Source organism: Patagioenas fasciata, chromosome Z, assembly GCF_037038585.1.
Source record: "Patagioenas fasciata isolate bPatFas1 chromosome Z, bPatFas1.hap1, whole genome shotgun sequence".
In the NCBI taxonomy this organism is placed as follows: Eukaryota; Metazoa; Chordata; class Aves; order Columbiformes; family Columbidae; genus Patagioenas; species Patagioenas fasciata.
The window spans coordinates 83,755,800-83,768,296 of NC_092560.1; the positions used below are offsets into that span (position 1 = coordinate 83,755,800).

The 12,497-nt window shown below is 40.5% G+C and overlaps 1 protein-coding gene across 4 annotated transcripts in view; it reads right to left on the reverse strand.

Moving 5' to 3' along the window:
- DYM (dymeclin) overlaps positions 1–12,497 on the reverse strand; it is a 183,663-nt gene that overhangs the window by 141,654 nt on the left and 29,512 nt on the right. For all 4 annotated transcript variants that reach the window (XM_071802758.1, XM_065860660.2, XM_071802757.1 and 1 more), the window contains exons 7-8: positions 2,557–2,682; positions 1,241–1,383 (exon numbers count right to left, since the gene is read on the reverse strand). In XM_071802758.1, the coding sequence (XP_071658859.1) occupies positions 1,241–1,383; positions 2,557–2,682 (269 nt within the window). The remainder of the gene's footprint in view (positions 1–1,240; positions 1,384–2,556; positions 2,683–12,497) is intronic.

Below are 12,497 nucleotides of genomic sequence, written 5' to 3' on the forward strand. Positions count from 1 at the left end.
TACAAATCAATCAAGTCACCAGAAGAGAGAAAAAAAGGCTTTGTTGCCTATGGGTGACTAGAGAGATTCAAACCAAGAAGAATAAAACCATTGGGTAGCAGAGCTATCGAAACACGCAGCAGAAGTACAAACCACTTACTGAAAACCGCTCTAGAAAAACACTGAAGAGCAATTTTCTCTAGCGAAAGAAAGGAATGTACCTGGCGAGACTGTTGAATAAAAACGTTGTGGGGAAAAATTTAATTAATTTCTTCTTTGTTTAAATCAACTGTAACCCAAGCAAAGGTTTTCTGACGCGTTTACCATGGCAAAGGTCTAACCTGGAGCTGCGTGTAACTCCCCTTAGGCAAAGCAGCGAAGTCTTTGGGTTCCGCTGCATCAAATTCCAGAGAAATGTTCTTTTACTGCCTCCGTGAGGAGATCCACAGAAACTGTCACATGTTGTAAAATGTTTGCTGGCAGAGCATGTGCAGTCTGAACGTTAATATTCCCCTAGGGATGCTGCCTGTGAATGGATTTCATGAAAGAGCAAAATAAATAGTATGGAGAACAACTGATCTGCAACGTGTTGTCCCGTTTATCAGGGAAAAAGAAAATAAAATATAGATTTACTGTTAGCAATGTAGATGTATGTTTCTTATTATACAGAAAAGAAAAACCTTTAGAAGGACTTTTATATGTAATACGCACACCAATAAAACCCACTTGGTGTGAGGAACAGAGCAACCACCAACCAAAACACAGTGTATAGCATAATAAACATGAGAAACCTTTTTCTTGACAAAAAAACCAGCATCAAGTCTTGCATAATCTTCAGGTAAGTTCTCTCTATAGCAAACAGTCCACCCACAAAAGGTCAGAATCTAATCACACTATTCAGGAAAAAAACATTAGTAAGCCTACAGGAAAAGGCAAACACCACAGTATGTTATAAAAATTCCTATTTAGGCCATTCCCTTATAACATAAAATCCTTGAGACTGGAGAGACCTCTTGAGAGCATCTAATCCAACCTTCTGCTCAAGCAGAGCCACAGAGCAGGTAACATACCCACCGAGTAATTATAAAGAATAAAATATACATTAAAAAGTATTTCTGTGGGCAGCTTTTCTACCCTGAGCTTGCACACCAGCATCACTTGTTGGAAAAGAGACAGGTTATAGGTGCGTTTGGAAAAGAAGTCACATAAAAACCAATATTTTGTGAGGTTCGAAGCAGAATTTAGAGAAAGTAAGACTCACTTGCCACCCCAGATGCGATTCCGTAAAGCAGTCCTCCCCCATCGGTTTGCTGCTGAAAGACGTGGGTGCCAGGAGGAGGGCTCCGCTCTTGTCTGATGAAATTATAAAGTAGAGTTTTCACAAGTCTGCTGGTGTAAGGGACACTGGAAAGAAAAGGAAAACAGCTTGAGCTGACTGGCAAAACCCGGCACAACAAAGCCTGGAAAAGGAAAGAACATCCACGTGTTGCCCATGCTAAGAATTCAGCAAAAGCCCCTTCAATAGCGGGAATCAGGGGAACTATTTTTGTTTTCCTTTTCCAATCCTACTTTTAAATCAATCACTTCACTTGCGGAATCGTATTCTTTTACTTCAAGACACAACTGGAAAAATATGTATGCAAGGGAAAGAGAAATTATATTTGTTTAGTTTTCACTCCATGCATTGGTTACATAAAACAGGTAACAACAGGATTTCTCCATCTGCCCCCAGTATTTTCAGCTTTGTGCACAGCTGGGGCCAAGTTGCAAAAAACAATAAAACATCTAATAAATGAACATAAAAGAGAGCAGGTACCTGCTACTCCCAATTCAGACCTACCCCTACTGACTCTTGTTCCAAATATTTCTCGTTTTGCCTCAAACCTTCATTTTCTTGGGTTCAGAAGTTTAAGTACCACCAAACCCCACACCCTGCCATTCTGGAGTTTCGGGCCCTACTCCTCTCTTACACCTAGTAGGAATTTCAGAAAACCAAGTAATAGAAACACTTCCCAAAAATCCAGAATTTGAAGTAGAAAGAGGACGAATAGTCACTTGAGAAAAATATATAAAAGTCACCAAGCATTTAAACAAAACAACCAAATCACCAGAACAAGTGGTATTAATATTACACAACTGAGTTAATCACCTGCTAGGTATTTCTCTTATTGAGCTTAAAACTCAAGAGTAGCACTTATTCAGTCTTTCAACAGGCAGCTATTTATTTATATTTATTCTAAACTTTTATTACAAAATTTTATTCCAATATTTATATTGCAAGAAGGCTCACTCGCATTTCTGGGATACGCTGGTTCCCCAGACTGCAACACTACAGTAAAAGATGCTTAACTGAATTAAAAACAAATCTTGCAAAGTAAAAGTAAAGAAATTACCCTCAAAAAATTAAAAATAGTTTCCAAAATAGTTTTACTGAAGTCAGGGCTGCGGGATTTGAACCCAAAACCTTCCAGTCTTTATGTGTTCACTTTTGTATTCTGTTTTCCTTCGAGCAGAACAAGTTTTCTATCAAAACGTATGTAATTGTTTCTATTGTCTGGTCCAAGTGATCAGACCTACCATCGCCCGTGCATCAGGTATTTGTGGATGATGCTCTCTCGGAGAATTTCTTTGTGGAATAATTGGCAGGAGAGGAAGACAATGAGAGTTGTCACCGCTTCCAAGGAAATGCTGTATGTAATATCCCTACAGGCAAAAAAAAAAGGAAAAATAAAGATTAATTTAGTGGGTTTGTTTACAAACAGACTTCCAAGAACACTTGGTAGCTTCACTTGAGGTTGTACAGTTAGTTTCATCTGGGAACATACAAACTACATATTCAAGAAACCCAGAATCACTTTATACCAACAACGGGTTGTTTTTCTTTGACATAAGCATTTTTTTAATATATATGTCAAAAGACAAGACAATGTAAAAAATGTTGAGGTATTGCCCAGAACATTCCAGGTGCAATTTTCAGACGCCGCTTTATTCTAAAAATAATAGAGATATCTCAAAAGGGTACCCTTTGTCCTGTTAAATAAAATTGTCAGAAAAATATTGTTTTCGGTCAGGCAAATGTCCATCTCCACCTGCCAGGAAAAGTGGGCCCCTAAGACAGGAATATAAAACATGAATTCTAGCTTAAGCGTAAGAAATGCGCAGGACAGCAAGATACTACATACGGTTCAGTTTTAAAAGGGATTTTTGAGGTAACAGTGAAGTGTAAAGTCTCAAGATATTACAACAGCCAGTCCCAAAGAATGGGCAACAATTAAATACTGACGCCAGATAGTTTAGCAAAGCTCATTAGGTTCAGGTTAATTAGGAAACGCTGTGCAGCAAAATGAATGAGAGAGATCCACTATTTGGGATATTTTGTCCCTTCTGTTCCCACAATGATTTTGTTACCTGTTTTTAAAAGAGGGAGAAAAATTGCATTTGCCTTCTTATTCAGAAATAAATTGCACACGACACGAAACCTTTTAAAACACAGTGAAATAACTTGGACACAAACCAACATCATTCTTGCCTTCAACCAAGGACCATTTTTATCTCCTCCAAAACTAAGGAGATATTTAATTTGGTGACACAGTCCCATCCTGCCATCCATCAGAAAGATATTTTTAATTTTTCCACCACTGTTACTATTTAATTCCCACAATACGCTTCAAAATCCAGTATCATTAAGCTACAACACAGGTGTCCTGCATCCGCTATCAAGGGGGTTTTGACCTGGGACATACAGGAAATTCAAAATCTATTTATACTTCTCAAATTCAAAGATATTACAGTATCTCTATTTAATTAAAAAAAAAATCAGCATCAATGTGTTTAAGCAGGGATGCGAAGTTCATCTTTGCCACATCGTCACTTTCCAAATATTTTATTCTTCAAGTATAAAAACTAAGTGCTCTTTCAAATAATGACAGCTTTAAAACTATAGCGCAATCTCTCTTGAAACAAAATAAATTAATTACAGAGAAGACTGGCTGGGGTAAAATACTTGATTAGTCTCAGGATTAGAACTGGTGTTGTCCTTACAAAAAAGAAGAGGATTTCACTGAGCAGAAACCACTCTGATTTTTAGCACACTCAAATACTTCAATATTCTCAAGAATGCTTCTAGAAGTGCTGTAAATAGCACAAATTACTGTAAAATATGAGGAAAAAAAGAGTTTAAAGCATCACGGTGTACGCTCAGTTTAAGTTAAGCTCTTCGGCAATAGCTCTAGGCCAGAGTTTGAGTAAAGTCCTTGTTATTTGCTCAAAGCCAAGAGCAAACTGGAAACATAACGTCCTGTATCGCTGTCCACAGAACCGCATCACCTCGATACAAAAATGTTTCTGAAAGGAACGGTTTAAGCATTTGAATTTGTAATACTTTAAGTTATACACCAGGAAGAGACACTGCTTGAATAACATTCTTCCTTAAAATCATGAAGTATACTTTATTCCTTTTGAGTCTGTGCGAGTTATCTGACTTTTTGCCCACTGCTGAGGAAGTTGGATGGTCTAAAATGCTAATTACTGATAATAATTAATGACAATTATGTCAGGCCAGAGGTTACACTGGGATCTGGTTCCACTGCAAGCTCATTTAAGCCAGACCTAAGGATAAGTCAGGAACAGCTCCCTTTCTAAATTGTGATGTTTCACAACCCCCTACCCAAATCCATCCCAAGAAATCCAGGGAAGAGCTAGATATACTGAATATCAACATTCTAACCTGAAAACAAACAAACAAACTAATATTTTTCTATTTAAAAAAAATATAAACACTTGGAAAAAATACATTTTAGCTACAGAGAAAAAAAAAATCAGAGGTTATCATTACCAAGAATAATGTCTCCAAGCCTGAGCTGATAAACCAAAAGGCTGAATTCATGAGATGCTACAACATCTGAACCAGTTGGGTCACTGGAACCAAATTTCAGAGTTCAGTCTGTTTTTTTTCGCTGTCTCAATCATTCGTTTATTTATTTTTCTGACAAACCATACAAGCGTAATGGCAAATTGGAGGGGACATTACAAAATTCTTTTATATTTTTTATAAGATTCAGTGTAAAGAAATAAACAAAGAGGCTGCTGTAATGTATTAAGTAATTTTTGGGGAAGAAAAATCTGCTTTCAATACCCTTATGTAACTCCAAAAGAAAAAAAAAGAAAGCTAAATTCATGCAGTTCCAGTTAGTGAGTTCTTCTCATTTTCTTGCTGTTCCAAACCCAGTTGGGGCACATTTCACAGCAGAAAATTTCTCCTCAATCTGTAAAATCTGTTCAAATTAAATCTGCTCTGACACAAACACAACCACTCAGCACAAGGATAAAGCTGCAGGTCAAATGTACATTTTTCTGAAACTTAAGCATTTCTAAAGGGTCAAAAGAACCATCAAGAACCTCTTTTAACTTCAAAGAAAATACTGTTTATTTATATTGAGCGACTACAGAATAGGGGGGTTTGTTTGTGAATTTTGGTTTTTTTTTAATTTAAAGCTATTGGTCATACAGAATGACTTGACATGGAATTTATGCTGATCTCCAACTTCCTCTGAAAACTGGCTGCTTGCAGATAAGGAGGAAACTAGAAATAATGAACTCATGTATCAATTACATGTCAAAGTTATTTTGCTGTTTATTTCAGAAAACTGCACAATGTTTTGAGTTTCTGTGGGATTTTTTTTATTTCCTTCCCAAGCATCTTGTAAAATAAAATATCCACAGAACTCAGATAAAGCTCATGTCCCAAGAACAATGCGTCAAATCATATACAGGTCTTTACATACATACATATATACATATACAGTGGGGGTTTTTTTCCCTATGGATTTTCTCATTTGGAGATTTCAATAGTTATTCTCACTTTTTTTTTTCCTCTTTTTCTCTCTCTCCTTCCCATTGGAGGATATATTCCCATGTCAGGTAACAGATATATTATATATATATTTTTTTTTTTTTTAAATTTATTTTTTTTTCCTGCTTTTAAGACATTCTGTCATGATGGAACAATCTGGCAAAGACTGAACTGTAGAAATCACAGCATTAATTTCTTTCCTGTATTTGGGTTATTTCCTTATTAAGAGAAGTTGTTCTCCTTGGTATCACATTTCTTACACAGGGACACAAAGCAAGCGCCTGTTTCTTTAACAGATCCAGGTTCTTGCATGTGACACCCAAGCTAAAATTGATTTTTGGCAACAAAATCTTACATATACACATTTAAGCTCTAAAGCAAAAAAGATGTTTTGTGTACCTGTGATTATCTTAAATTATTAATTCCTCAGAGAATGATGACTTGAGACAAAAAATGTGAGATTTCTGGATGCCAGCATGACATAAGTGCATGTATATATTTAACACATTGTTTAGTATTTACATTTCAACAAGAAACAGTTGATACATCAAGGGATTCCTTTCATTGGAATGATCTGGTATCGTTGCTTTTGAATGCTTTTAAATTTAAAAGCCATGTACAACTTGGATTATAGTAATCCTTAAGCAATAAACCCACTAAAAACAAATGATAAAAATTGTAATAAGTCAGCTATACTTTCTGTCTCAATCTCTTTTGTCAGGTAGATAGCAGAGATGTCAGGCTCCTCTTTGAAGTTTTAAAGCAGCGTTGCATTTATCCTGAAAAATGTACTGATTTAGAAGAAATTTTTAAGTAACTAGTTAGTTCTTCCAGGATACAAACTGGAAAGGATATCACTTCTCTTCTGGTCTTCCATCAGGAGCATACATTCTTATTGATTTATTATTTGTATCAACCTTCAGGTGTTTGGGGCTGGAGAACCACACGGACCATCTATCTCACTGCATGTACTGTCTGTTTGATCTCAACCAAAATTTCACCTGTTCCTTTTACAGACAGTTATTTCAAATATCTCACCATGCTGATACTGCACTACATGTCTGAAATAAAAATGTCTATGGTCAAAACGGTCATCCAGCTCAGCTCTGGGTCCTCAGCACAGGACACATGGACCTGAGGAGCCACAGAAATGATCTGGGGCTGGAACAGCTCTGCTGGGAGGACAGGATGAGAGAGTTGGGGTGTTCAGCTGGAGAAGAGAAGCTCCGCGGAGACCTTATTGCACCTTTCCAGACTTAAAAAGGGGCCTGTGAGAAAGATGGGGACAGACTTTTGAGCAGGGCCTGTTGCGATAGGACAAGGGGTGATGGTTTTAAACTAAAGGAGGGAGATTCAGGCTGGACATGAGGAAGGAATTGTTGTCCCTGAGGGTGGTGAGAGCCTGGCCCAGGTTGGGCAGAGAGGTGGTGGCTGAACCATCCCTGGAGACATCCCAGGCCAGGCTGGACGGGGCTCTGAGCAACCTGAGCTGGTGAAGATGTCCCTGTCATGGCAGGGGTGGCACTGGGGGAGCTGGGAAGGGCCCTTCAACACAAACTGTTCTGTGATGCCATGAAGATGATAATAGCAAAGTCATTTGTCAAACGTGGCTTGTGGGGAAAATACAAAACCCAAAATACTCTTCTATATTCGACTCCAGTAGAAGTAAGAGGAGCAGTTTGCAGCAGTCTGATGCTACCAGCAGCTTATGCATCTAAATTAGTAAGGGGAAGGTATCAGTGTAACGACTGTTTCTAAATGACGCAATTGCCCCCCACAGAACAAGAAGTATGGTCCTGTTAAACCTCCGGTGTCTTGGCACCTGTTTTTTCCATTTGAAACTCTGGGGTCGACCTTCTATTGGTGTCATCTGCTGACAAGTTCAACAATGTACCTGTATCACCATCCTGCCACTGCTGGCTTCTCTCCAACGCCAAGCACTGCTCAGAACTGCTTTCTGCACTCACCACATCGTTCGGCTTTGTTCCCTGCCTCCGAGAGACACAGCTCAGAATAAGGGACTGAGACGAAGCACAGAGACAATATGGAGTGTTTGAAAAAGATGGACCCAGTTCCAAAGTAATTTCAATTTGAAATTGGGTCCTTCTTTTTGGAACATTCTGTGTACAGGAAAATCTCAACTAGGAATGCCAACCACCGCTCTGAAGGTATGTGCTGTTGTGAACGCTTTAACCATTCAATGAAATGCAGCTAATTACTCAATGAAATGCAGCTAATCCTGTACCTTAGCAAACAGGCTGAGAGCTCGTAAATTGTTTCACACCTCCAGAGCAAGGAGGCTGAATGGTCAGAAACAAATCTCTGAATTTCACCTCACACCACCAGACCAAACCCCCTCCCCATTTAAATCTTATCCTGAACTTTCACCCAGCCAGAGCCGTCTACTCCGAGTATTAAAAGGTTAAAAGGTAACTAATTTTCTAATTTAGGAGAGCTGCCAAAAGGTCTGATTCATACAGAAAAACTCTCAAATCATACAGGAACCAGGTTTCATTTCCCTGCTTCCTGAGGACCCACCAGAAAGGTGAAAGAGGAGTCACCAGAGAGAACAGGATCAGTTTTGAAAACTGAAAAGCAAATAGAGTATCTGGTTATCAGTCTCAGGATACAACTCCGAGGGAACATAACCTTTCCTCTTGGAATCGCTCCTAATTTTACACCCCCTGACGGCACCATGGCAGCCGGTAGCGCATGGTGCTCATTACGGCCGACTCCGAATGTTTGGGAGATGTCCCAAAGGGACACTCAATAAACACCAACTGGAGGCTCAGAGCATCCCTGACATTTCCTACCACGTTCCCCCACACTGTGTATTCTTGACAGAAAGAGTGAGAAAACAACCAAAGATGAAAATACTCTAATGGGAGTTATTTAAAGGATTAAAATGATGGTTGGATTCAAGACCTTTTATTCCCAGATTTGTTCCTAAACCAACTGAGATCATGTGGCTGTGTCCATTTTCACCTCACTGGCATTGAGCTCTTCCCTTTAGAAACTAAAAATATTACAAACAATCTAGAATTTAAGTGTTGCACAGATAATCTATATTCTTCCGTATTTACCTTGCATATCAAGTCTTGTAAGTAATGTCCATTGAATCTCAGAGAAAAACCTTACCATTCAAATATGAACACAAGAGACGGCTGAAAACCACGACAGAGAAAGCGGATTATTAGGAGCTTGAATATACAGCACGGTATATGATAAACAGCACTATGCTCTGTGATTATAAAGCTTTTCACAAGCTGAAAGTAAGTTAAAGTTCACCCAGTGAAAAGACAGGTCACAGAGAAACACCGATCTAAGTCTAAAATAAAAAATAAATTAGAATTAGAACAGAAAGAAGAATGTGATACAGAGAAAGGTTCTGCTGCTTAGCAGCTTTAGACACTGAAGAGGCCACTCATGTGCCACCAGGAAATAGAAAAGGATATAACACCAATGATGAAAATCTTGCTAATAAATATCTTTTTTTATTTGCTGCACCACCAAATAAAACTCCCTTTGTGCTCATGAGATCCCTCCTACACAGAGCACAACAGTCTGAAACTCTGAGGATCTTCAAAGCGAAGTAACACAAATCTCTTTCAGTTTGGACATTTTTGCCAGCGTCGACCTGCGGTTCTACAGATGGAAGTTTCCCTTTGATGATGCGGCAAAATTGCCAAAAAAGCTGAAGTCAAATAGCTCTTCAAATACTGGAGCTACCATTTTACAACCCTGATAAAGTTCCCTGAATGGTCCTTTTTTAAAAAGCACTATTCCGACCAGTTGTTTTGAAAGGAGAAAAAAACAATAGGAGAGAAAGCAGTCCTTAACCTCTTCACTGCTCACAATTAGCAAGGAAAAAAAGTCTAAATATTTCTCATCTCATTATACATGGCATCATTCCTACGCCGCAATGATTCTGTAGAGCTTTATAATGAATTTTATCACCCTTCTTCCTCCTACCTTTGACTTTTAAGCTCCCAGGAAACATAGCAAGCACCCTTAAATGAGTCAAAACATTGCTACCATTTAAATTCGGAAGTATTAATGACTAAGATTGCAACCAAAACCATTTTTAACTATGGAAAATTATGGAACATAATAGAAACATCCACTCACTTCTAGTGGCACCATAGGGTGCTACTTAACAGTGATGTAACTAGATCACAGTTTTTCATTTTTCCTCCATATGCATTTACAGTTTTTAACGAAGTGAAAATGTCCTGATAACAACCAGATGTTCGGTTATGTGTACCAGCTCTGAACAAGCTGCTGAAAGAAACCTTTATAATTTAAAGCCTTGGGAGCTCTATCTTGCAACAAAATGTTTAGCAAGAGTTTTGACGTAAAAGTCATACAATTAAATACTGAAGGTGCATCTTTTTGCTGACTACGCAGTTTTAAGCATTAATGTACACTCTTGAGTGCTAACATTAACAAATCTAAAAGAAAAAGCAAAGTATCCGTAACATACCCAAGGGAGCCATAAATCAAACATCCACATACTGTAACACAAGTGTTGTAAGGGGCTGCTCACATCTAATTCCTGAAAAGCAATAATGCTGTAGTTTCTATAAAATGCCTTAAAATTAAATGTTAATATATGAAACCTTTCTCCTTGGCATTTTGTACAATGCAGCAGAGCCTGGTTTTCAAAAGGGTAATTCAAGATCTTTCAATAACTTTCAGACACAAAACCATGATGCTGCAGAGTCCTGTCGTCCCCGCTACAACCTGGTTTAGCTACGCACTGTGGAACGGCCTCAAAGCACGTTAGCCTTTCACAACACAAACTAACTTTGAGAAATAGTGTCTTAAATTCATCATAGACAATTCTGAACACTCCTAAATATGCTTTGCTGTACATTTCTGCAGGTTTTCCTAACAAAAGTCACCATATCTTGGTGGTTATTTCATACAAGCACCTGAATCCCAATGCAGTCACTGAATCACAGAATCCCAGAATGTCAGGGGTTGGAAGGGACCTGGAAAGCTCACCCAGTGCAATCCCCCATGGAGCAGGAACACCCAGCTGAGGTTCCACAGGAAGGTGTCCAGGCGGGTTTGAATGTCTACAGAGAAGGAGACTCCACAACCTCCCTGGGCAGCCTGGGCCAGGCTCTGACACCCTCACCATGAAGAAGTTTCTTCTCAAATTTAAGTGGAACCTCCTGTGTTCCAGTTTGAACCCATTACCCCTTGTCCTATCATTGGTTGTCACCCAGAAGAGCCTGGCCCCATCCTCCTGACACTCATCCTTTATATATTTATAACCATTAATGAGTCACTCCTCAGTGTTCTCTTGTCCAGCTCCAGAGCCCCAGCTCCCTCAGCCTTTCCTCACACGGGAGATGCTCCACTCCCTTCAGCATCTTTGTTGCCCTGCGCTGGACTCTCTGCAGCAGTTCCCTGTCCTTCTGGAACTGAGGGGCCACAACTGGACACAAGATTCCAGGTGTGGTCTCCCCAGGGCAGAGCAGAGGGGCAGGAGAACCTCTCTGACCTACTGACACCATGTCCAGCATACAGCAGGGTAATCACATAATCCATCTTAGGGCCAGCACTCTTGAATGGCTTCATCAATGATTTGGAGACAGAAATTGCAGGACTGCTTAGTAAGTTCACCAATGACACAAAACTGGGGGGAGCTGTCAAAATTCTGGAGGGCAGAGAGGCCCTGCAGACAGATCTGGACAAATTGGAGAACTGGGCCATCACGAACTGCATGAAGTTCAGCAAGGGCAAGTGCCAGATTTTGCACCTGGGAGAGTCTGTCTTGTCATGAGGTGATCTTGCCACCTCTGGCTGCCATTCTGAGCCCTGGGGTGATCTTGGTGCCCCTAGGGCTGCCATACTGAGCCCTGAGGTGATCTTGGTGGCCCTGGGGCCACAATTTTCTGTGCTGAGGTGACCCTGCACCTGGGACATGGCAACCCTGGCTGTACATACAGACTGGGGGATGAGATGCTGGAGAGCAGCTCTGTGGAGAGCAATCTGTGGGTTCTGGTCAGCGACAAGTTGAAGATGAGCCAACGGTGTCCCTAGCAGCAAAGAGGGACCCGTGTCCTGGTGCATCCAGCACAGCACGGCCAGCCGGGCAGGGAGGGGATTGTCCCACTCTGCTCTGGCCTCACCTGGGGCATTCACTGTGTGCAGGGCTGGGGACACAGGATAAAAAGGACATAAAGCTAGTGGAGAGTGTCCTGAGGAGGGACACAAAGTTGGTGAAGCGTTTGGAGAGGAAGCCTGGAGAAGGGGATGCTGAGGGCAGAGCTCATGGGCTGCAGGTTCCTCAGCACGGAGCAGGAGGGGCAGGACTGAGCTCTTCTCTCTGTGACAGTGACAGAATGGCAGGAAGATGTGCCAGGGAGGGTCAGTTGGACATTAGGAAAAGGTTCTTCACCCAGAGGTGCTGGACACTGAACAGGTTCCCAGGGAGGTGTCACGGCCCCAACCTGACAGTGTTCAAGAAGAGACTGGACAACATCCTCAGACACACGGGGTGACCTGTGGGGTGTCCTGTGCAGGGACAGGAGTTGGACTCCATGATCCTGGTGGGTCCCTTCCAAGTCAGGACATTCTACAATTCACAATAAGGGACACAGGGAGGTGGGTTACAGACTTACCATTTGTCTTCTTCCCCATCTCACACCCTCCT